At 34.6% G+C, this 26733-nt stretch overlaps 2 protein-coding genes across 2 annotated transcripts; both read left to right on the top strand.

The window, feature by feature from the left end:
- The first annotated feature begins 22023 nt into the window (after positions 1 to 22023).
- On the top strand, positions 22024 to 22934 carry LOC126666116 (probable esterase KAI2). The gene is made up of 2 exons (XM_050359071.1): positions 22024 to 22391; positions 22478 to 22934. Exons 1-2 carry the CDS (start codon positions 22024 to 22026, stop codon positions 22917 to 22919), a joined length of 810 nt encoding a protein of 269 aa, XP_050215028.1. The 3' UTR covers positions 22920 to 22934.
- Positions 22935 to 25296: 2362 nt separating this feature from the next.
- LOC126665438 (uncharacterized) lies at positions 25297 to 26542 on the top strand. Its single transcript, XM_050358260.1, has 2 exons — positions 25297 to 25524; positions 25807 to 26542. Exons 1-2 carry the CDS (start codon positions 25354 to 25356, stop codon positions 26149 to 26151), a joined length of 516 nt encoding a protein of 171 aa, XP_050214217.1. The 5' UTR covers positions 25297 to 25353; the 3' UTR covers positions 26152 to 26542.
- Positions 26543 to 26733: the final 191 nt, after the last annotated feature.

The raw sequence follows: 26733 nt of genomic DNA, 5'->3' as shown, positions 1-26733 counted from the left end.
TGGTCATTTTTGTTAAAAAGAAGAGTCATTTGGAAATATAACCATTACTGATGTTAAAAAAACCATTTATTAATAGGTTAAAGCCTTATAATTACTAATATTGGTCTTGGGCTGGCTAGAGGAGGCTCATTAAGACATCTAAGGAACCTCTACAGTTTTCCTAACCCTAAACACACAAGCGCCGCAATTCTTCTTCTTCCTTCTTCTTCTCATTCTTCATCTGTTTTTTTTTTTTTGAAATCTCCGATTGCACTTTAAGAAAATAGAAAGCGCATAAGCGCAGAAGCGATAGAGAACTGAAAGCTTCAACCACCGCTTTAAGCGCTGAAGCGCGCGCCTCACTGCGTTGTTGCCGCCTGAAGCATGTAAAGGCGACAGCCTCCGCCGGCGCCTCGCCTGAGCGCTTAAGCGCCTGAGGCGCGCGCTTTTAACTACAATGACCGGCGCTAGGGTATGGGTATGGTTGTACCAAAACCCGTAGCAAGTCTCGCGGAAATCAAATAAACATTTAAACCTGCAGAAAATTGCTCGGGGGCAACCGAGACTCCAACCTAGGTCTAGCAATTTATATTACAGTTTTAATATAAATAATTTAAATATATTAAATGTTCAACAGCATGCCTTATATATAACAATATCGTAATCTAGAATAATCATGCCAAATATAAATAATCGAATATATCGATAATCTCAAAGTGTAATATCAAATGTAATAAATAAACTAGTTCTACTGCGGTCTAAGAGTTCGAAAACAGAAAGTAGTTTTAATAACATAAAGACCTCCGAGGAATCAAAAGAATCGGAGTGGACCAGCTTTTAAATCATAAACTTGGAAAATTTGGGAAAACAACGGGGTCAGATATACTGAGATGAGTTCGCAATACTATTTACATTTATTAAGTTTAAAACCCTTAAATCAAAACAGTTTATACTAATATAGTATGATTATGGAAAACAGTATTGAAATAATCCAGCGTAAGTATGACATAGTATACCGATATACCCAAAGTGGACGGGAACAAATCCTCGTCATATATTTATACCACGTAAGCAAGACTTTAGTCTGCCGTTTTCCAGAGTACTTATCGGTGCATACAGTCTCGATACAAGCCTATCGAGTAGCTCCTTTCAATCCAGATCCATAATCCGTAAAAGCAGTTCAAAAGCATTTATAATATTAAAATACGATGCGGTACTTAATAAAGCGGTAAATAGCACTACAAACTCACTGCTTGCTTATCCACGTGAAACTTCGGCAAACAGCTAACCCTGGTTCGACTCCGGATGGCGAGTAGTCGAGGAGTCTAAAAATAAATCATACGTAAAAATCGCTCCAATCCCTAACTCTAAGAATACTAGACACCACGTAGGACTAGCACAATCAATAAGTCAGATAGAATCACAGAGAAACACAATCTCAATTAAATTGTAATGCCGTAAATAAATCAAGACTATTGAGTTCGCACTTAAATACAATCCGAAAATATTATTAAAATAATATTTAAATGATAAATAAAATCAATTCCTCAAATAGTGGGTTAGCCGAGTTTTTCAAAACTACCAAGCTAAACCCACATGTCGGTGACCCAAGTCCAAACCGACTCAACTGATATTACAGAATTATAAACCACAATTTATAATTAATATTAAATAAAATATTAATTAATATCAAAATAAAACTCAATAGCTTGAAGCCCAAGTAATTAAATATTACCGGCAAATATCTCAAATAATTAATTAACTAAATAAATCAAAAATATAAATTTAATTCCAAATGCATTCTAAGCCAAAAATATCAATTTAACAATTAATAATAATTATTAGTAATTATTAATTTAATTTTTAAATAACACGAATATTATTTTTAGGTCTTAAAATAATATAACTAATTTTGACAACTTTAAAATTAAACGAAATCCCCAAATTCTCATTTAATATAGTCAATTATAAAATCATATATAATCCATAACAAGTTTAATATTAATTTAAATTTAAAAAAAAATATTAAAGCCCAAAGTAATTTCAATTTATAAATAATATCATTATTTAAATCGCTAATTAATAAGTCGAAACCAATTTCGTAAATTGAAATCAAAATCAATGCAAAATAGTTACTAATTTAAGTTTAGGAATCAATATATTTTAGACATAAAATTTCAGTGACCAAAGTCACCATTTAGCCAAAATAAATTTAAATGGGCCAATAGGATAAGAACACCTCATCACCATCTTCATTTAACATTTTAATTGTAACCAAAATATGCAGAAGGCCAAAAACGAGTTTGCAGAAACAAAATCAAACCAAGCTTGAATAATCAAACTTCACAATTCCTTAACCATCAACTAATAAAGATCACATAATCAATATCAACACTCCCAGTAAGACATATGAATCAAGCTAATGAAATCGAACGAAACCGAAAACTCATTCACATAAGCTTGAAAACTCAGAATAATCGAAGAATAATCTAAATCGAAATCTCAAAACACAAAAAAAAAATCTAACACTTAACAAACCAATAACTCATAGATTAATACCATTAAGATCTCACAACAAAGCCCAAGGATGAAAAGTTTGATTCGGCAGTAGCTAAATATTAACTATTCACAATTTTAAACAAATAATATAGTAAGACGGCGGCGATTAATACGAGTTCGTTTACGTACCGTTTGACGAACGAAAGGTGTAGAAACGTAGATGCGCGAGTCTACTTTCACGGGAAACAAACGGAATTGATTTCGATCTCCGAACGGCTGTCAAACAAATTGAAATTCAAAGAGGTCGATTTAGAACCAAAACAGAATATATCTAGAAAACGGTAACACGGCGGCAGCTAATACGAGGAATATAACGTACCGTTTTACGAAACGAAAATTGGGATTTGTAGATACGCGAGTCTTCTATCTCTGGAAGGAAGCGGAACCTATTTCGGTTCTAAAACGAAAGAGATATCAGCTATGAACGGAGATGTCGATTATAGACATTAAAATAAAAATTAAAGCTTGAATACTTACTGAACTTCAGAGCAAATTGGAGGAGGATTTCAGGACGATTTTTGAGAGGAAAAGAGAGGCTAGGGTTTGATGGATATGTGGTGAACACTTTTGGTTTTCAAAACATTTTAAAATACCGAAAGGATCGATGAAAATCAGGGGGCAAAAGATAGTTGTGTGAAGGTAGGGCTGGTCTCAAACGAGACCAGCCATTTTGAACCAAAGTCTCGTTCGAGATTTGAAGTTTCGAACGAGACTCTTCATGATTTTGAAGATTCCTGTTCGAAACTTAGAGTTTCGAACGAGACTCTTCAAAAATTTGAAGATTCCCGTTCGAAATTTGTTGGTCTCAAACGAGACCAACATCACTTCAAGAGGGTCTCGTTTTAACGAGACCCGAAACAATGGTTCAACCAAATTTTGGTTGAACCACGACTCCTGCCCAGATTTTAAATTTTAATTTATTTAATTTTATTTTTTTATTTTTATTATTATTTTTAAACTGAACGCCCAAGCGAATTACAAATACGAAAACGATTCAAATAATTTCTGAAACTTGCAAATTAAACTTGTAAATAACACTACACAAGTAAAATTCATAAAAATCAAATAACAATCAATTTTCGTACCTCAAAGAAAAAGAAAAGGATAGCGACTCCGCACATCCGACTCGGTCTCCCACGTGCACTCCTCAACAGAATGGTTCTGCCATAAAACCTTGACCATCAGAATCTCCTTGTTCTGTAACTTACGAACCTGTGTATCAACAATCTCGACAGGCTGCTCCTCGTAAGATAACTCCTGGTCAATCTCAACACTCTGCGGTACTATCACGTGAGAAGGATCAGAAATACACTTCCTCAACATGGAAATGTGAAACACTGGGTGAACCAACGACATATCTGGTGGCAACGCTAACTTGTACGCCACTGCTCCAATAAGCTCAATGATCTCATACGGACCAACATACCTCGGTGCTAACTTTCCCTTAACACCAAAACGCACAACGCCCTTCATAGGCGAAACCCGAAGAAACACGAAATCTCCAACCCGAAACTCCATGTCTTTTCTGTTCGGATCAGCATAACTCTTATGCCGACTAAAAGCTGTCTCCAATCTCCGCTTGATCAATGGTACCTTCTCTAAAGTAATCTGAATAATTTCTGCTCCCGAGAGCTTGCGCTCGCCAACCTCCTCCCAACAGATAGGAGATCGACACTTGCGCCCGTACAAAGCCTCATAAGGTGCCATCTCGATACTAGTGTGGTAACTGTTGTTATAGGAAAACTCAATAAAAGGCAAATGAGTATCCCAGCTACCCTGAAAATCCAGAACACACATCCTGAGCATGTCCTCCAAAGACTGGATAGTCCTTTCAGATTGACCGTCAGACTGAGGATGAAAAGCAGTACTGAAATCCAATCTCGTACCCAAAGATTCCTGCATTGCCTTCCAAAACCGAGAGGTGAAAACTAAACCTCTGTCCGAAACTATCGACACTGGTACACCATGGAGACTCACAATCCGATCGATGTACAACTGTGCCAACTTCGAAGCAGGATAAGTAACCTTGATGGGTAAGAAGTGAGCTGACTTGGTCAAACGGTCAACTATCACCCAAATCGAATCATACCCCTGTCGGGTACGTGGCAAACCAACCACAAAATCCATAGCGATTCGCTCCCATTTCCACTCTGGAATAGGTAGCAGTTGCAGATATCCAAACGGTCTCTGATGCTCTAACTTTACCTGCTGGCAAGTCAAGCACTTAGACACAAACTCTGCAACATCCTTTTTCATTCCGCTCCACCAGTACGTACCCTTGAGATCGTGATACATCTTGGTAGAACCCGGATGAACACTGTAAGCTGACTTGTGCGCTTCCTCCAGAATCTGGTCTCTCAAACCATCTGAATCTGGAACGCACAGTCGAGAACCGTACCTGAGAACTCCATCCGCCAGAACAAACTCAGAATTCCCATCCAGATGGACCTCATCCATAATATGTTTCAATTGTGGATCCTCAGCTTGTGAAGCTTTGATCCTATCAATCAAAACCGGTTGCACTTGCAACTGTGCCAACAAACAACCTCTCTGCGAAACCTGAAATCCGTATCCCGAATCTAACAAACTATGCCACTCACGAACCATGGGTCTCCGTCCAACCTCAGGGCCCAACTGCCTGAAGATTTGCGACTCAACGCATCGGCTACCACATTAGCCTTACCCGGATGGTACTGAATAGTACAATCGTAGTCTTTCAGTAACTCCAACCATCTCCGCTGCCTCAGATTCAGCTCACGCTGATCAAAAATGTACTTCAGACTCTTATGATCAGTGAAGATCTCGCAAGTCGCACCGTACAAATAGTGCCTCCAAATCTTGAGAGCAAAGACCACAGCTGCTAACTCCAGATCATGAGTAGGATAATTCACCTCATGCTTCTTTAGCTGGCGAGAAGCATAGGCAATCACCTTACCATGTTGCATCAGAACGCAACCCAAACCGATACGAGAAGCATCACAATACAAAATGAACCCCTCAATGCCAGATGGCAACGCTAACACCGGAGCTGTAGTCAAAATCTCTTTGAGCTTCTCAAAGCTCGCCTCACACTTGTCAGTCCACTCAAACTTAACACCTTTCTGTGTCAGTTTAGTCATCGGTGCAGATATTCTGGAGAAATCCTGCACGAACCGAGGATAGTAGCCAGCTAACCCCAGAAAACTTCTAATCTCGGTAACTGACCTCGGCCTCTGCCAATCCATAACTGCCTCAATCTTTGTCAGATCAACCTTGATCTCATCCTTTGACACTACGTGTCCTAAGAAAGTAACTTGATCCAGCCAGAATTCGCACTTCGAGAACTTAGCATACAGCTGATGCTCACGCAAAGACTGCAATATCGTCCTCAAGTGGAAAGCATGCTCCTCCTCACTCCGAGAGTAAATCTGTATGTCATCAATAAATACAATAACGAATTGATCCAGAAATAGCTTGAATACCCGGTTCATCATATCCATAAACGCTGCTGGCGCGTTAGTTAGCCCAAAAGACATGACCAGAAACTCAAAATGCCCATAACACGTTCTGAAAGCGGTCTTAGGCACATCGATGTCTCGAATCCGAAGTTGATGATACCCGGATCTCAAGTCAATCTTCGAAAAGCACTTAGCACCCTCCAACTGGTCGAACAAACCATCAATACGAGGAAGAGGATACCGGTTCTTGATAGTAACCTTGTTCAGCTGTCTGTAGTCAATACACAGCCGAAATGACCCATCCTTCTTCTTGACAAACAGCACAGGAGCACCCCACGGAGAAGTACTCGGTCTGATAAAACCACTATCCAGCAATTCTTATAACTGTTCCTTCAACTCTTTCAGTTCTGCAGGAGCCATCCGATACGGCAGTATCGAAATAGGAGCTGTTGCAGGAGCAACATCAATACATAACTCAATGTCATGATCGGGTGGTAATCGAGGCAACTCCTCTGGAAACACATCAGTGAACTCATTCACTATCGGAACACTATGCACATCACCATTGTCACCCTCTAAATCGCGAACCACCGCTAAGAAAGCCTGGCAACCCTTGCCCATCATACGCTTGGCCTTGATCGCCGAAATTAGATTCTTCGGTGCTTCTGTCTTCTCCCCTTGGAAGGAAAAAGACATATCACCAGGAATTCCAAACAATACCGACTTCCCTCGACAGTCGATAGAAGCAAAATGGCGTGAAAGTCAATCCATCCCCAAGATGACATCAAAAGATAACACGTCAAGCATAATCAAATCAGCACTAAGATCCCTACCATGTATAACCACAGAACAAGACAGATAGATCACGTCCACCACAACACTATCAGACAAAGGCGTAGATACAGATAAAGGCTCTAACAACCAAGATGATGTCACACTCAATGTCACGACCCAAATTATTGAGCCGCGACCGGCGCTAGGGAATGGGAGTGGTAGCTCTGAAACCCGTAGCAAGCCTAAAATCGTTATTAATTTTTCGCAATTAAAAACATATTATTAAATATAAAACGTTTTCAGAAAGCTCGTTTAAACATTTTATTAATAAATATCAAAATCTCATATTACTTTCTGAAAACCATTAAAACACGATTCGCCATAGCTAGGGTCTTACAGTGCGATATCCCATATCCAGCCCTGCCCTGCCCTGCTTCTAGTCACAGTCACTACCAATCCCACATATGGTAATTGGTTGACGAAATCAAACGGTTAAACATTACTGTTATGCACAGCTTCTTATATCAGAATTCATATTTCAAATACCGTTTGAAAATAAGCGTAAATCTCATATAGACACCTACGGACTACTGCAGCTCTAAAGGACAACGTGCTTTGTGCAAGTCAAACAACTTCCAACACAAAGGAGATGGTCTATCTGATCCGACTCCGATCACCTGAAAACAACAATGGTGAGGGGTCAGTATTTGGGGAATACTGAGTGAGTCTGCATTTTACTAATGTTATTATCATAAGAATATAGCATCGCATCTCAAGAAAACAATAATATAAAACATATAAACATGTATTTGATCCGTACGAAACTAATATCCTAGCATGCGACACATTTCTCGAATAATCATTATCATTCAACCCAATCGTAAATATCAATCGCGAGTCCAACTCGCTGGTGGCCCAGCCACTAGATACGGGGACTCCGGACTACACCGTAGCCGAGTACTCACTCGTATCAAAAACCCAATCGTAATTATCAATTGCGAGTCCAACTCGCTGGTGGCCCAGCCACGTAAATTTCATAATCATCATCAACTCCCAGCTGTGTCAAGTCATTTCTCAAATGAAAACATACTAGACTGACTCAATACTGGTGATCACACAGCCTATTGACACCCAATAGGTAGCTAGTTTCTTCGGATCGCATACTAGTTCTCGTATATAAACTTGATAGAAACATATGACATTTAATCAAACCATAAACTATGCGATGCGTATAACCAATATAAATATATATAAAATAACTTTAAGATATAATACACGAAAGTAAAATACAACTCACAGTGACCGTTTTCCGAAATATAATAGTATAAAGATCCCATGAACTTCCATTCGTCGTTTGATCACATAACTAATCCAACTCGTCGGCCTGGTAGCTCGTTGATACTTCAGTTACTTAGTCAAGTTACCTGTACGTTTAATCCGTAAACGTAGGCTTAGTATCAAAACCCTAAGTTATAAACTTAGGTTTACTCGATCTTATTCTAAATACGTTTTTTAACTTTGATTGTGTTCTAAGACTTAGGCGAGATACTTGTTATATCTCTTATTCATCGATTTCTAATCATAGGTTTCTTTTATCTCGAAACCCTAATCGAATACGTCATGTTCGATATCTAAATTTATCGTTTTCGGGGTCCGAATTTCCTTTTTTGATGTCTGACACTCATAAAGTCGGAAAACGGGGTCATAGCGGGGTGAAAATACCGTGTAGGTGCTTCACATAAACTATGCGCCCGCATAGTCTTGTTGCGCGCCCGCGCATTATAGTTGTGCGCCCGCGCAATATGATTGCGCGCCCGCGCAATATGATTGCGCGCCCGCGCAATGTCCTTATGCGCCCGCGTAAGACAGTTACGCGCCCGCGTAACATACTTACGCGCCCGCGTAAGACAGTTACGCGCCCGCGTAACATACTTACGCGCCCGCGTAAGACAGTTACGCGCCCGCGTAACATACTTACGCGCCCGCGTAAGACAGTTACGCGCCCGCGTAACATACTTACGCCCCCGCGTAACTACGCTACGCGCCCGCGTAACACTCGCCCTCGGTCATTCCGACGTGATTCCGGCGTGAAAACGCTCCAAGCGTGTTAATAACACTTAATCTAAGTTCAAAACACTATAATTCAATCTCAAAACCATTAAAACGATTAAATCGTTCCGTGGCCTAAAACTTTAACTCGATATAACTCCAAATATATCCATTTAAACGGTAAAACGACAAGCTTATCGTGATTTTCCATTGAAATACGATCAATTCGAGCTGTAGAACGTCGGAAACGGACGAGAAACGGTGAAGCGGCGACGGAGCGAGATCGTTCGCCATTTTTCCTCGCTTTCTCTCTTTTCTCTCTGGAACTATCTGTTCCTTTCTTTTCATTTCCTTATGCCTAAGGAAATGTTTATATGTTTTGGCAAATTTGCCCTTTTGATCCCTCACTTCTTTAACTTAAACCATTTCTCTTTTAAACTTTCTATTTTAGCCAAATAGCTAAATTATCCTTTTAACTCACTTTCATACGTATTATTTATATTCCAATAAATAATACTAACTCAATATTATTATTTTCCGTCAATAATCCTTTAATTGCTATTCTCGAGGCTTAATTGGCTAATTTACACTTTAGCCCTTAAACTTCTCAAAAGTTGCAATTTAGCCCAAAACGTATCCGCGTCCAAATTTTAAAAGGTCTCCAATTGACCCGAAACTTTTACCACATATACTATAAAATATTTCGCGGACCTTGGCGAAATAATTTCCATTTTAAGTCGTAGTGGCTAAATTACCACTTTAGTCCCTGTACCTTATTTTGAGCTTTTCTTGACATTTTTCCTTCTAATTCCAATTCTAACTTTAGAATTGAAATATAATATTAAGTTTCTCGAAAATTATTTCCAATATCGCCACCCTGGCGAAACAGGACTGGACACGTAGTCCAATTAAATGCTTAAATATTTTGGGGTATTACACTCAACTTAGCAGCAAAACTCGAAGAAACAAAAGAGTGTGTTGCACCCGCATCAAATAAGACCAAGGCATCTACAAATGAAATGGGAATAGTACCTTGCACCGCGGCATGTGATGCACGAGCATCCTGAGGAGTCAAAGCAAATACTCTGGCCTGACCCTGTCCCTGCTGCGGTGCCTGAGAAAAACTATAACTACTGGAGCTTCTACCACCGTTCCCACGGCCACCAAAACCACGCCCTCCTGAACCACGACCCCGCTGGCCACCAAACGAAGCGGCAGGTTGAGAATACCCTGCCGAAGGAGTGAAAACGGGTCTCTGCTGCTGAAAGAACGGCTGAGCAACACTAGCCGACGATATCTGTTGTCCAGATGCCGGACACTCCCTAGCAAAGTGACCCTGCTGGCCACAAGCATAGCAACTGTCTGGTGCCACTGTACACTGTCCCGAATGTCTGCGCCTGCAGTTCTGACAAAACGGGACGCTAGAAGTACCACTGCAATCGCGACCGGATCCACGGCTACTCCCACTGTAACCAGAACTGTGAAAATACGGCTGATACCCTTTTCGAACACCCCCTTTCTGACTCTTGTACTGGGAAGGCTTGAACTGATAGCTGCTGCTACCACCCTGCTGCCCACTACTCTGAATAACACTGCTCGCCTTCTTTGTCTCAGTCATCTTCCCAAAGTGTAGTAAATTTTCCTCCATCCGATGGGCACTGTCCACTACAACAGAAAATTCCTTGGTCGTCTCAATTAGAAGACTAATAAAGTCAGCACCTAGACCCTTCACGTACCTGTAGTTCACCCTCTACTGTTCAGTCTGCAGATCTGGGGCAAAGCGACTCAGTCTCACGAACTCAGTAGTATACTCATGTACCGATCTGTCTCCTCTCTTCAGAATCAGTAGTCTGTCTCTGAAACCCTCTGTCACTGAAAAAGGTAGATAAAATTCCTTGAATTGTGTCACAAAATCCGCCCAAATAATAGTAGCCATAACCGCGCGAATCTCCCTGCGAAACCAGTCATTTGTAGCACCCTTCAAGGACATCTCCACTAGCATAACAGTCTGTCTCTCAGAAGCCTGTAGTCTCTGAGCATTCCGCTCAACCTCCTCCAGAAAGTCTAGGGCGTCGCCGTCGCCCGCAAACTCAGCCGGCTTCAGCCTTGAATAAGCCAACACTAAGTCCCTGTCAGTGATTCCAGCACCACCAACCGCAACACCACCAGCTTGTGGTACTTGTTGCTGCACAATCTATCCCAGCATAGCATACTGGTTCTGCATGGCGATCTGTCACGCCTGTAGTTGCACTTGATTATTTTGAAGTGCAGTGATCCCAGCCAGAAACGTCGTGAAGTCAAACGGATCAATAGGAGCTTGTGGTACACCTGGTGCCTGAACGCCTGCACCACCACGTCCCCTACCTCTGCCTCCAGCAGCCTAACCTCTGCCACCCCGACCTCTGCCAGCTCGGCCTCTACCAGCCGGAAGTCCACCTGCACGTCCCCTGCCAACTTGAACCTCTGGTACATGCTGGTCAACCTCAATCGACATAGCGTCATCAGCTTCAGCCTCAGCCTGAGCTGCAGCACGCCTACGAGTATTCATTCCCAAGAATGAAACAACAAATCTCAAACAATGCCCAAATGGCAACACCCAGAGTATAATTTAATAGTTCACAAATAAACAATTTATCCAGAGTAATAACACTAACATTCCAGAGTAAAGCAAAAATTTCGCAAAGTAAAACATTAGTAACACATAAGACCGACTAAAACATCCCTAAAGGTGAAGGTAGAAAGTTTTGAAAACAAATGATGACGTTTCAAAAGACAAAACTTGAATCCTAATTCCGCAGTAGATCCTATGATACAACAGTAACATTTAACATGGCTTAAAGCAATAAAATCATAACATGCAAAAAATTTGGCCTTAGATCGAAACTAAAGCTCTGATACCAATTTTGTCACGACCCAATTTCATGAATCGTGACCGGCGCTAGGGTATGAGTATGGTTGTACCAAAACCCGTAGCAAGCCTCGCAGAAATCAAATAAACAATTAAACCTGCAGAAAACTGCTCGGGGGCAACCGAGACTCCAACCTAGGTCTAGCAATTTATATTACAGTTTTAATATAAATAATTTAAATATATTAAATGTTCAACAACATGCCTTATATATAACAATATCATAATCTAGAGTAATCATGCCAAATATAAATAATCGAATATATCGATAATCCCAAAGTGTAATATCAAATGTAATAAATAAACTAGTTCTACTGCGGTCTAAAAGTTCGAAAACAGAAACTAGTTTAAATAACATAAAGACCTCCGAGGAATCAAAAGAATCGGAGTGGACTAGCTTTTAAATCATAAACCTGGAAAATTTGGGAAAACAACGGGGTCAGATATACTGAGATGAGTTCGCAATACTATTTACATTTATTAAGTTTAAAACCCTTAAATCAAAACAGTTTATACTAATATAGTATGATTATGGAAAACAGTATTGAAATGATCCAGCGTAAGTATGACATAGCATACCGATAAACTCAGAGTGGACGGGAACAAATCCTCGTCATATATTTATACCAGCGTAAGCAAGACTTTAGTCTGCCGTTTCCCAGAGTACTTACCGGTGCACACAGTCTCGATACAAGGCTATCGAGTAGCTCGTTTCAATCCAGATCCATAATCCGTAAAAGCAGTTCAAAAGCATTTATAATATTAAAATAGGATGCGGTACTTAATAAAGCGGTAAATAGCACTACAAACTCACTGCTTGCTTATCCACGTGAAACTTCGGCAAACAACTAACCCTGATTCGACTCTGGAGCGCGAGTAGTGGAAGAGTCTAAAAATAAATCATACGTTAAAATCGCTCCAACCCCTAACTCTAAGAATACTAGACACCACGTAGGACTAGCACAATCAATAAGTCAGATAGAATCACAGAGAAACACAATCTCAATTAAATTGTAATGCCGTAAATAAATCAAGACTATTAAGTTTGCACTTAAATCCAATCCAAAAATATTATTAAAATAATATTTAAATGATAAATAAAATCAATTCCTCAAATAGTGGGTTAGCCGAATTTTTCAAAACTACCAAGCTAAACCCACATATTGGTGACCCAAGTCCAAACCGACCCAACTGATATTCCAGAATTATAAACCACAATTTATAATTAATATTAAATAAAACATTAATTAATATCAAAATAGAACTCAATAGCTTAAAGCCCAAGTAACTAAATATTACCGGCAAATATCTCAAATAATTAATTAACTAAATAAATCACTAATATAAATTTAATTCCAAAGGCATTCTAAGCCAAAAATATCAATTTAACAATTAATAATAATTAATAATAATTATTAATTTAATTTTTAAATAACACGAATATTATTTTTAGGTCTTAAAATAATATAACTAATTTTGAAAACTTTAAAATTAAACGAAATCCCCAAATTCTCATTTAATATAGTCAATTATAAAATCATATATAATCCATAATAAGTTTAATATTAATTTAAATTTTAAAAAAAAATTATAGCCCAAAGTAATTTCAATTTATAAATAATATCATTATTTAAATCGCTAATTAATAAGTCGAAACAAATTTCGTAAATTGAAATCAAAATCAATACAAAATAGTTACTAATTTAAGTTTAGAAATCAATATATTTAAAACATAAAATTTTAGTGACCAAAGTCACCATTTAGCCAAAATAGATTTAAATGGACCAATAGGATAAGAACACCTCATCACCATCTTCATTTAACATGTTAATTGTAACCAAAATATGCAGAAGGCCAGAAATGATTTTGCAGAAACAAAATCAAACCAAGCTTGAATAATCAAACTTCATAATTCCTTAACCATCAACTAATCAAGATTAACACTCTAAGTAAGACACATGAATCAAGCTAATGAAATCGAACGAAACCGAGAACTCATTCACAAAAGCTTGAAAACTAAGAACAATCGAAGAACTATCTAAATCGAAATCTCAAAACACAAAACAGAAATTTAACACTTAACAAACCAATAACTCATAGATTAATACCATTAAGATCTCACAACAAAGCCCAAGGATGAAAAGTTTGATTCGGCAGTAGCTAAATATTAACTATTCACAGTTTTAAACAAATAATACGGTGAGACGGCGGCGATTAATACGAGTTCATTTACGTACCGTTTGACGAACGAAAGGTGTAGAAACGTATAGAAACATAGATGCGCGAGTCTACTTTCACAGGAAACAAACGGAATTGATTTTGATCTCCGAACGGCTGTCAAACGGATTGAAATTCAAAGAGATCGATTTAGAACCAAAACAGAATATATCCAGAAAACGGTAACACGGCGGCAGCTAATACGAGGAATATAACGTACCGTTTTACGAAATGAAAATTGGGGTTTGTTAAGATACGGGAGTCTTCTATCTCTGGAAGGAAGCGGAACCTATTTCGGTTCTGAAACGAAAGAGATATCAGCTATGAACGGAGATGTCGATTATAAACATTAAAACGGAAATTAAAGCTTGAATACTTACTGAACTTCAGAGCAAATTGGAGGAGGATTTCAAGACGATTTTTGAGAGGAAAAGAGAGGCTAGGGTTTGATGGATATGTGGTGAACACTTTTGGTTTTCAAAACGTTTTAAAATACCGAAAGGATCGCTTCGAGACCAGCCATTTTGAACCAAGGTCTCGTTCGAGACTTGAAGTTTCCAACGAGACTCTTCATGATTTTGAAGAATCTCGTTCGAAACTTAAAGTTTCGAACGAGACTCTTCAAAAATTTGAAGATTCCCGTTCGAAACTTGTTGGTCTCAAACGAGACCAACATCACTTCAAGAGGGTCTCGTTTTAACGAGACCCGAAACAATATTTCAACCAAATTTTGGTTGAACCACGACTCCTACCCAGATTTTAAATTTTAATTTAATTTAATTTATTTTTTTATTATTATTATTTTTTTAAACCGAACGCCCAAGCGAATTATAAATACGAAAACGATTCAAATAATTTCCGAAACTTGCAAATTAAACTTCAATTTTTTTACGGGATATCACAATTTTGAATTAGACATAAGTGTTTCGACCGAGACGTTGTCTAACTCGGCAATTTAACGTGCTTCAAAAATATTAAATGGCCATTCAAATTCCTAAATCATGGCTGAACCTGCATTCTCTTTTATATTTGGCAATATAATGTGACTCGCTGGTTACTTAATCACTTGCTTTTCCTTTTAATTTGGCTAATAATTCTGTCTGCTTTAGGTTTATCAAATTTATTCATTCACGTGCACCTCTATCACCCTAAACCCTAGCAATTCCGTTGGATATATTTATTGTTCTCCAGATTAATCCCGTCAGATGCCATCCTTCAATGAGATTTTATTTGATTCGCAGAAAAGCTCCTTCGATTCGAAGTTATTAAGCTTTTCCCACAGACGGCGCCAATTGATGGATTCCGGCATCTTGACAGCGTTAATCCTGCAAAACAGTGTAAATGGCTTATCGGGCGGTTTGTCCGATTAGCTCTCTGATGCTTAAGTCAGTTTAGGCTTAAGGGAGAATATTTGTATTTATTGTAAGTTGGCTGTTTAGGCATACCTCGGACTCCTTATATAGTAGTAGCGAGAGAATACCTTTTAGAATTTAAATAGGAAAGAGATTCCTATTTGACATGTAAATCTATTTAGGAATGTGTTTCCTAATAGGAATGTGTTTTCTGCTCTTCTAAGAGATTGGTCTTCTAGAATCTCCTTTATTCTCGGTATCAAATCATATTTAGATTCTTCGACGAATCTCAAGATCGACTCGGTGGACGAATCCCATCGGATTCGGTTCATAATATTTTGGTTTCCATCACTAATAAACTAAGGGGTCGTTTGGTTCAAGGTTGGGAATCGGAATCGGAATGGAAATCAGAATACGAAGAAATGGAAATGGAAATGATTGTTTTCATTTTTTGTTTGGTTCAAAATTAGTGTAGGAATGGGAATGGGTAAAGTTTAATAAAAATTATTTATTATTTATTTAAAATACTTTTTTTAGATAATTTTTTATATAAAAAAAATTAAAAAGTTATTTTAAAAAAAATCAATTTTAAAAAAATTAAAAAATTATTTTAAAAAAAATATTTTTTTTATTATTTTTAAATATATTTTTTAAAATAAATATTTAAAAATATTTTTTTAATAATTATATATTTATTATTAAAATATTTTGTTAAATTTTTATTCTCATTCCCACAGTCCATTTCCATAGGGTAGGAGGGAATGGGTGATTTCCATTGAAGGGATAACCAATTCCCATTCCCTGATACAATTTGACAAAACAAACACAAACAATGAAAATCATTCCCCCCCCCCTCCCGCGCGAATCAAACGGCCCCTAAAAATATATACCAACATTATACACATCAGAACACATTAAAATTTTATTAACACTAAATAAAAAAATTTATCAAGATTACATCAAATCATATACTAAAAATTAAACTAATAATATCCCAAAATTATACCAACAATATACCACGATTATACATATCAAAATATACTAAAATTTTATTAATATTAGATAAACATTAAACCGCATCATATACTAAAAATTAAACTAATAATATTCTAAAATTATACCAACAATGTACAAATTCTCTTGACCAACTATAGTGAAAAATACATATAAAAGACGTACATTTATCAACTAGAAAATATATATAAAAAAATAATTATCGATTTACCAAAAATATACTGAAATTGTACCAATAATAAACCCAATACTATTTTTTATTTCTCTGGTTTATAGATTTAATATACTTAAATTTTACTATAATTATACCGACATTATACACATCGTATTTTTGTAAATAATATTTATTTTTTGGGAGTTTTATAAATAATTTTAAATCAGTCGATATTTTTGTAAATAAAAAAGTCTACGGATACTTTTATAGATATTTTTAAATTTTTAGATACTTGTGTCATAATCCCTTTATTTATAATTGGTCGGACTACAGTCCAGCACTGGACCGGTCGAGCGCCAAGAAGAGCCATATATTGTGATTGCTGAATACGTACTGTGATGGCATAAGAAGTATGGAAACTTTGACATAATTACTTGGGCGGTTTCAAAAGCATTTTAAAAATTGGAAACTCTAACTTCAAGACGTAGATGAATCGGTAAGTCGCTCTTCTAACTTAATTGAGGTCGCGGATTCGAAACGTACTCATATATGCAGCCGTTTAAAATTTGGGGTCAGAGATTGCCTCCTACAAGGGACCTAAACGGCTCGAGTGGAGTTTGACTGTGGAAGGCTTAAAGGTGTCGTCTCATAGTTGAGACTCGTTCAGGAAACCTCATGAACCCTGTAACAAAAAAAACAGAAACTCTCGGAAACTCATACGAAATGTCGGGCTGTTTCTATAAATAAAAAAAAATGAACTATAAAAATAACCTAAAATAACCACAAATTTTAATATTCACAAAATCGTCCGGGTGACGAGCTATAGATTTGCATGCTGGAACCCAAACAGGCGTTATTAAGGCATATCAATGGACTTGGAGGATTAAAAACGTAATTAACCGTAAAAAGCCTGTAAAAATCCAAAGAGATTGAAGTCTAAGTTCGGAAATTTGACTAATTCCAATGTCTTCAAAGTTTATGGGTCAATTTATAAATTAAAAAATTATAATACTCCCTCTGTCCCACTTAAAAAGTCTTATTTGCTTTTACACACGGATTAAGAAACATTAATTATTCTTGTCTTTTCATATTTTTTTTCATGTTTTGCCTTTATTAATTATAGTGAAATTTTTCAAATTGTTATTTTAAAATGACTAAAAGAAGGGTAAAATGGAATATTCAATGAAAAAACATTACAAAAATAGTAATGGAACTTTTTAAATTGGACATCTTAAAATAGAATATGGGACTTTTTAAACGGGACGGAGCGAGTACAAAATAAAATAAGATTAGCGATTTTATAACTTCATGATATTATTGAAAAAAGTTTTCAAAATGGATAAGTTTTGATACATTTTGTCTGATATCTATTAAATTTAGGCCAAATGTTGTAAAAAGGCCAAACCTTTCATAAAAGTTTCACAATAGTCTTAACCTTTCAATTTTGTCAATTTTGGCCAAAAACTGATTATTTGGTTTCATGAAAAATCATGACCTTTCAATTTTGTCGATTTTGGCCAAAAATAGATTATTTGGTTTCACAAAAGTCCCGACCTTCCAATATTTGGCATGCCACATAGGCGCCACATAGGCGTCACATAGGCAAATTGAAATCAAATTGAGAGTTGGCCACAATTGAGACCAAATAATTTGTTTTTGGCCAAAATCGACAAAATTGAAAGGTCAGGACTTTTGTGAAATTTTTATGAAAGGTTTGGCCTTTTTACAACATTTGGCCTTAAATTTATATACTAATTTTGTCGTTATATTTTTTTTTAATTTTGATGTCGTGATAAAGATCGTGGTGTATCAAGCTGTTCACGTTATAGTAGTGTAACTTATATCGTTGCTTGTTGTGATGTTTTCAAAATATTATATTTCTGACATCAAAGCCATTAAAATTGAGTGTAATTGTATCGTTTAACTAATACATGCAGATAAAACAAAATACCCCTTCGTCCTATTTAAAATGAGACATATTCCATTCTTATTATCCCATTTAAAAAATTTATATCGTATTTTTTATGCTAATCTGTATGGATTTTCCTCTTTTACCTCCTTTTTCTTTTCCATGATTATCTATTAGTCTATATACAAAATGCAACACTATCATAAATAGAAGTAAAATAAAAAGCACTATAATAATTAATGCTTATTTAATATATATAAAAAAGTCATTTGTCCCTTTTAAACGGGACGGAGGGAGTAGCGTTTTTTTTATACAAAATAACATCTAATTTAAAGTAAGAGGCAAAGTTGGATATTTCTGTTGTTATTTTGTTTTTTTAAACTATCTTAAAAAAAGAATGACCAATGTCTCTTCCAAACACCATGATATCGGTAAGATTTATATCTTTTTTTTTGATAATTGGGAAGGGGGAGCGCTTGTGGGAGGAATCAAACCCACGACCTAACAGTTTGCTGCCTAGCACTTATACCATTTGAGATAGAGCTCATTGATGGTAAGATTTATATCTTAGCAAGAAGTTAATATCTTAGCAAGAAATTATCATATCCTTTTCTGACGAATCATATAATTCGACGAGAGGTGTACATCATTTAGTTTGACTGATTTATTATTGATATTATAGTTCAAATCTTATATATTAATTTGGTAAATTTTCAAATCAAAATCAAATCAGACATATTATCAACCAGTAAAATTGATTTGTTTTGATATTTTTTTAAAACCAGTTCAAACCATCACTAAATAATTATTTATTTACTATATAAAATTAAAAAATTTAATAATTTAAAATTACTTATTTATCATAAAAATAAATATTACATTTATTCAATAAATTATAATAATGACTAGCAAATGACAAATGTTTACATTTTATTAATATAATATATATATATATTAGTTTGATTTGGTTTATGTTGGTTTATAATTTTTAAAACCGCAAATCAGACCAGTAGTTAATGTTTTTTCTATTTTTCAAACCAACATCAAACCAACAATCTTCTAAAACATAATATTTAATTTGATTTGATTGAATTGGTTTAACTTGATTGGTTTAAATTTTTTCTGTACAGTCCTAGTTAGCAACAACGAAAATATAATCTGTCCGTTTTAAAATAGTTATGGCTTTATATAAAAAATTTAATTCGTAATATTTGTTATTTTATAATACTATGTATTTATTGCTATTTTTTACATGTATCTTTTATATATTTATTAAAAGGATTTGAAAATATAAATAAAGAGTTATAGTTATGAATATCAATAAATTTTAGTAAAAATAATTTAATAAAAATATTTATAAATTTAGATTTTTTTTAATTTATATAAAAATAGCTAGAGAGACAACTATTTTAAAACTGAAGCACTATCATATTATATTTAAATCAAAGAGATGATGCTACGCAAAAACAATAAAATTACTTAAATCAGTAAGAAAATAGTTAAATGGTTACTCTTTTTGAAGAGCATGTAATATTAATTTCTACTATAAATAATAATAGAAGAATCATCCTTTATTAAACTGTGCATCAATGCTTAAATCTGAAATGGTTACTCTTTTTGAAGAGCATGTAATATTAATTTCGTTGTTATTTGGTTCGAGTCGCCTGTCTATCCAAATCTAATTAACTATATGAATTTGTATGAAAAATATGTAATGTACCTTTAATAAAAATAACTTCATGAAAGGTGATAAGTTAATGAAAATTTATATTTATTCGTGACGCTCTTTAATTGCTTATATATATGTATTGAAAATATTTTCTTTGAGAAGATGTATTGAAAATATATTAATAATTAAGTTAATCACTACTTCAACCTCTTTTAAAATATATATAATTAATGGGTACATTAGGTGATGAATATAATAGTTTTATTTTTTTATAAAAATACTTGAAATATAGTAGTAAATATTTAATTAATCTTAAGAAAATTAACAAGAGGTAAGCATCTATAATAATTATATTTAATTTTTGCATATTCTAACAATAATTAATTAAATATAATCGATAAATTAAAAGATAAATATGTATTCATAAAAAAATGTGTCAATGTTACTGATAATATAAAGAGACAATAAAAATATAATGTAGAAAAATATAAAGTATTAAATAAAAGAAATATCAAATGACTATCAAATTACATGTATATCCGATTTCCTTATTCGGGAATGAAGTTTGGCCTAATTTAAATTCATTGTTTTTAGGTTGAAATGCTCCAAAAATCATTAATTTTTGCGTGTTTTAAATATTTAACACGAATTTTTAATTTTGACATATAAAAATATGAACTATCTAATTTTTACAATAATAACCGTTTTTGACATAAAACGGTATTGTTTTCCCCCCTAAAATGGCCCCGGTCCCCCCCCCCCCCCCCTCTCTCAAAACAGCCCGTTTTTCATAAAACGGCACCGTTTTCCCCCCTTAAACAGCACCGTTTCTTAAAAAAAATACAAACATGATCTTATATGCAAATAATTGACAAAATTAAGAATTCATGTTATATACCAATAACACGCAAAAATTGGTGATTTTTGGTGCATTTAAATCTTATTTTTATTTTAAAGTTGTTTTCTTGATTATTTTCGGATGTTCTCTTTTGCCACTTCCTATAATTTTATAAAATTCATTCATTCACCAAAAACAAACTATCAAATTACATAATTATTAATTTCTTTTATGAATGTGGATTATATTAAGAAGCTTTAAAAAGTGGCAAAAAAAAAGGTCCTGTCTCGAGAGCTTATGGACTATAAAAACAACTCTGAACGGGAGAGATTACAGAGCAATAAGTAATAAAATGCAATCCGAATTTCTAAAACAAACTCATACAAAAATAGGTGAAATTAGGAAAATGACATTTATAAATGAAAACAATCTTAGCAAGCAAAAAAATAGGTAGATAATTCTTCTCTATTTCTTTGAATTCGATGTTTTTTTGTTCCGACGCTTTCAAAGCTCCCAAACAATGATTTCCAAAAGAAACCAAAGTTTAGAATGATTCCCAACTGGAAATTAAAATTGTAAAACAAAACTAATTTTCAAATCTTCTAATTTAGTAATATCAAAATTGAAAAAAGATAAAAATAAAACTCTTTATTTATTGTTTTACTAAAGTATTAATTCAACTACAAAAAATTTACAACTTACTAAAAAGTATAATCCATCAAAACATTTAAAATATTTAACAAAATAATAAACAAAATCGAAAATTGAAAAACCTAAAGATATTTTAGAATAAAAATCTGGATTTTAAAAGTCTTTACAAATGAATTTAACTAAAAATATCAGACATCACGAATACAGCTAGTGAATCTAAACTTTTATTTTATTTTTAATGTTATATATCGGACTAAACTCTTAAAATAATAAAAATTTATAGGTATGAATTTACCACTACTTTTTTCTTTTCCATTTATATTTATATGCTATCCCTTCCTCATCAGAAGAGTTACTATAAGATATTGCCATGAACATAATGGGAAATGCAAACTTTGTCACTTAGTACTCTATCTTTCTTTCGTCTATATCCACATAGTTTTCATCACCTTTGAATCTACTATAAAAAGCACCAAACTTAGTGCATGTACGTTCATAGTTGAAGGAAAAAAAATGGAAGCAATACTAAAAGCACACAATGTCAATGTTTTCGGATCCGGTGAGCAAGTCATAGTCCTCGGCCATGGTTTTGGCAGTGATCAATCGGTGTGGAGGTACTTGGTGCCTTACCTTACGGCAGATTATCGGGTTGTTTTATACGATACTATGGGTGCTGGTACTACTAATCCGGAATATTTTGATTTCGATAGATATTCAAATCTTGAAGGTTTTGCTTACGATGTGATCGCCATTTTGGAGGAACTACAAGTAAAATCTTGTATTTTTATCGGCCATTGTCATTCTGGCATTGTCGGTATTATTGCCTCCATTTTTCGCCCCGATCTTTTCTCTAAACTCATCATGCTATGTTCGTCACCAAGGTAAAATCTATAAGCTATTCGCTTTCATTATTATTATTATTATTTCATTATAGGTGCAACTTTAATTAATTTTTTTTTTCAAGTAGGCTATTAAATGATAAAGATTACATAGGAGGATTTGACGAAGAAGAATTAAACCAAATTTTGCATGGAATACATTCCAATTTCGAGGCATGGTGCGTAGGGTTCGCACCAATGATCGTAGGAGGCGACATGGACTCGCCGGCTGTTCAAGAATTTTCAAGAACTTTGTTCAATATGAGACCTGATATTGCTTTATGGGTATGTAAGGCAAACTTCTTATATGATAAGCGACCAATTCTTCCTAAGGTAAAAATACCTTGCCACATACTCCAGAGCTCTGCCGATAGGACGTCGTCCGTCCCTACGGCTGAGTATCTACATCGACATCTTGGCGGCCCGTCCATTGTTGAGGCTATGTCTACGGCTGGTCACTTGCCACAGTTGAGCTCTCCGGATGTTGTCGTATCAATTGTTCTCAAGCATATTCGCCTTCAAATAACTTAATAATGATTTATGCATTTTAGGATCATATGTTTGTTTTTTTAGTTTTAATAGTTTGTTTATTTACTCGTTTTTTTTATAAATCAAATTTCATCAAATCGAATTCGAAACATTTATATTTGTAAGAAATTTAGAAAAATTTAAAAGCTATATGTGATGACCTGATATGAAATAGACATTTTACTCCAACACCAACCTAATTGACGAATCTACTTATGAAAATTGTTTTACTAATAAAGTTCATTAATCCTTGACTAAATTTTCCAACACCTAAAAACTGATTTATGAAATCATAAACAATACCTATGGCATCGGATTCAATCACCACTTGACAAACTCTTTATAAAAAAGAACAACAAACTTTTTTAAAAAAAAGGACATAACAAAATTGTAAAGGATGGTAACAGTAAAATACAGTATTAAAAAAATTGTTTATAGCTCATAAACAATTTTATTTTTATGTTGAAATTTTTGTTCTATTTTCAATTCGCAATAAGTTGATTTGATAGCGTTTCGTATATAAATTTTAACTCATCAAGAAAATAAATAAAAAAAGTTGACTAATTATTATATTTTAAAAAATTAAAGCAATAAACGAAGAGATAGATATCATCAACAAAAACAATAAATTATTAACGACGACCGAATAGAAGATACGCGCACAGAAAAAATAAACTATTAACGACAACCGAATAGAAATACGCGCAGTTACGTTATTTTTAAAGATAAAATAGAGAAAGAAAGAGTTTTCTTTTGTTTTAGTTTGTTCATTCACTTTTATTTTCTTAAATTTGGTTTAGAGGTTCTCTCATCATCTTTATATTTTGCATTTAGATGGATTTTGTCTCCACTTTTAAAAAAAAGTGATTTGCACATTAAAAATATATTTAATTTTGCTTTTTTTTAAACAAACATAGATTTGTATTAATTTCAAATTGCAACCGTTACAAAGCAGTTACAAAAAGAATACAGGATATATTTGATGACCATATATAAAATAGGAGAAATTCTTAGGTGAACCTAATTTCTAAATAGCCTCTTATACTAAAACATAGACAACAATTTCTATGCTAAGACATTAATTTTTTGATTGTAAGTCTACTTACAAACTTTAAAAGTGAAATTTAATAACTACTACAACTTGAACGAACTAGAAATCTAGATTCTTCAAGAAATTGCAACATATATTATCAAAAGAACATTTTTTATGGAAAAAAAATAACACCTCGTGATTCAGCAAGAGACTTGAATTTGAAGATTGAACAAACACTTGTTGGAACTAAGGAGGAACACAGAAAAATTATAATTATAATTACTAAAACACACCAAAAACATATCAAAATGTCCATAATGGAACAATTTAATTTAAGAAAAATAAATATAAACAAACAGGCAGATAGATGATGATACCAATATTTATGGGAAACAAAACCTCTTTTCTCTGAAAAGTTTGGGCTCACGGTAAGGAGGAAACCAAAGTAAAAAAATTAATTGCATACAGATTCTGGTAAAAAAAGCAAAGGTTCAGAGATCAAATTAGAACTTCACCAAAAACTGATTTTCTTAGCGCGTGTGTATTATGCGCACGTGGAAACACGTGTTAATATCCATAAAAGCGGGTGTGCACACTCGCGCTTGTGCTTATTCATTGACACACATGTGGCTCACAGGTGTTGTCTTCCTTCAGTCAGGTGGCGCTGATAAACAGGTCATCCAAAACATAAAAATTCTTGTGATCTAAAAAACATAAAATAATGGTAATTTTTTAAAATTAAACAGTAATTCAAACTAACTCATATATCATTTGACGTCAATTATCTCCAATTGCCAAGCAAAAGATCTATGGAGTTTATTGTTTGCATTTGGCATAAAAATATCTTGAGTTCCTATTTACTAAAAAAAATTAAAACAAAAACACAAAGGATTGGGATTCGCTCAAGTTCATTTTGAACTTGAGGGGGTCATGTTCACGATCTACACCGTTCATTAAAGCACAATTTCAATCAAATTAATCTACACCGTTCATTTTGTTCGGTGTAGATCGTGAACATGACCCCCTCAAGTTCAAAATAAACTTGAGGGAATCCCAATCCAAACAGAAATCATCAATTAAAGGCTAATCCTCTGAAAAACCCCCCACCTTTTACCCCCTTTTCATTTGCACCCTGACGTTGTAAAATCGCCAATTTTACCCAAATTCGCACCTTTCATTGTCAATTCCACCCTAACTTATTTGGGCACGCGTTTTTTGCCACTCTGGCATACACATCAGCGTTTTCTTGCAATTACCTTACTACCCTTATGCTGATTAGGACTAATTTTTACCACATTTTAACTGATGTAATTAAAAGAACCTAACCCTAGTTACTCATTTCAAAATCATCTTTTCTCGCTAGAAACCCTAAAATCACAGCGGTTTGTTGAAGTGAAGCAAAAAATGTCGACAATGACTGAGTCGTTTAGGGCCCTGCAAAATGTGACTGACGAGCTCTTCAATCTTCCTCCAACAAGGGAATGCGGTAGGTGCAACCATGGAAGGTTGCTTCTGTACACATCATGGACAAAAACGAACCCTGGGAGAAGATTCTGGAGATGCTCGAAGTCAAGGGTAAGTTTTTTAATTTACATTCAAAAAGGTAATCCTGTTCAATTTAAGAAGTAGGGTTTGTTCAGTTATTAAAAAAAATTCAATGTTAAAATTTCGTTTTTTTAAGCTAGATTAACAGAGGTTATATTGAATAGAAGTTTAAGCTACATTAAATGTCAATAGAAGTTTAAGCTTAACAGAGGTATAATTTTGGTTTTTATTTCTTTTGTTGTTTATAAATTGATAAAAATGAGTACTTGAATTCGTGTAGTATGAATTGTGATATTTTTATGTACTAAATAGACACCTCAAGACTGTGGTGCATTCCGCTGGTATGATGGCGAGGTACCCTGTGAGCTAAACATGAAGTTTACCATCCTGTTGGACAAGATTAAGGTACTGAAAGATGAGGCTGCAGTTTACGACAATCAAATTATTGAAATGGCAAATAGAATTAAGAGGTTGGAAGCGGCACAGGAAAAAGCTGCAATTGCTTTTGCACACATACAGGATCAGAATGATAGGCTATTGAAAGAGAATCAGGAACTGCAAATGAAAACAGACGGGTCACAAACTTGTTCCTGGTTTTGCAAGAAAGCTTTGATGGTGTTATTGTGCATTTATGTTTTGTTTTGTTATGTGATGTGATCGTGAAGGAGTAGGAATGTATTCTGTGTGGTTGTAGGTCTTGAAGAAATGGAGGTACTGGCAGCCGAAGTTAGGGTGATGGCAGCCGATGTTCTACTTCGACAATGTACTGATGTTGATTTTGTAATGCATCCGGTTACTGCTAATCTAGTTAGTATAGTATGAAATAGGTTTTTGAATGTAGCCGGTTGTTGTGTTAGGATGATGTACTAATATTATTAATCTATGTAATAGTGATAGTGTATCAAAACTTCGTTCGTGTAATGTTATGGACAAGTAACTATGTATTGTTAGGTTTTTTGTAAGTATGTCGTTCCACCTTTAGGTGAATCTGTACTGACATTGCAAGTATAAGTGATTTGAAAGTGTACGTATGTTGGAGAAATTTGCAAGTACACGTAATTTTAACTTATTTGAATTTAACTTGCAAGTAGACGTAATTTGAAAGTACACGTTTGTTATTGTTCTGATTTCAAAATATAAGTAAAGTTAGCAAAACAGACGTACTTTATCATTATACGTTTGTTATCGTTGCATTATTCAAATAAACGTTATATTATGTAATAGCAATGTTAGTATAAG

Source organism: Mercurialis annua, linkage group LG1-X (genome assembly GCF_937616625.2).
Source record: "Mercurialis annua linkage group LG1-X, ddMerAnnu1.2, whole genome shotgun sequence".
Taxonomy (NCBI): domain Eukaryota; kingdom Viridiplantae; phylum Streptophyta; class Magnoliopsida; order Malpighiales; family Euphorbiaceae; genus Mercurialis; species Mercurialis annua.
This window is presented reverse-complemented; position numbering and strand designations above follow the sequence as displayed.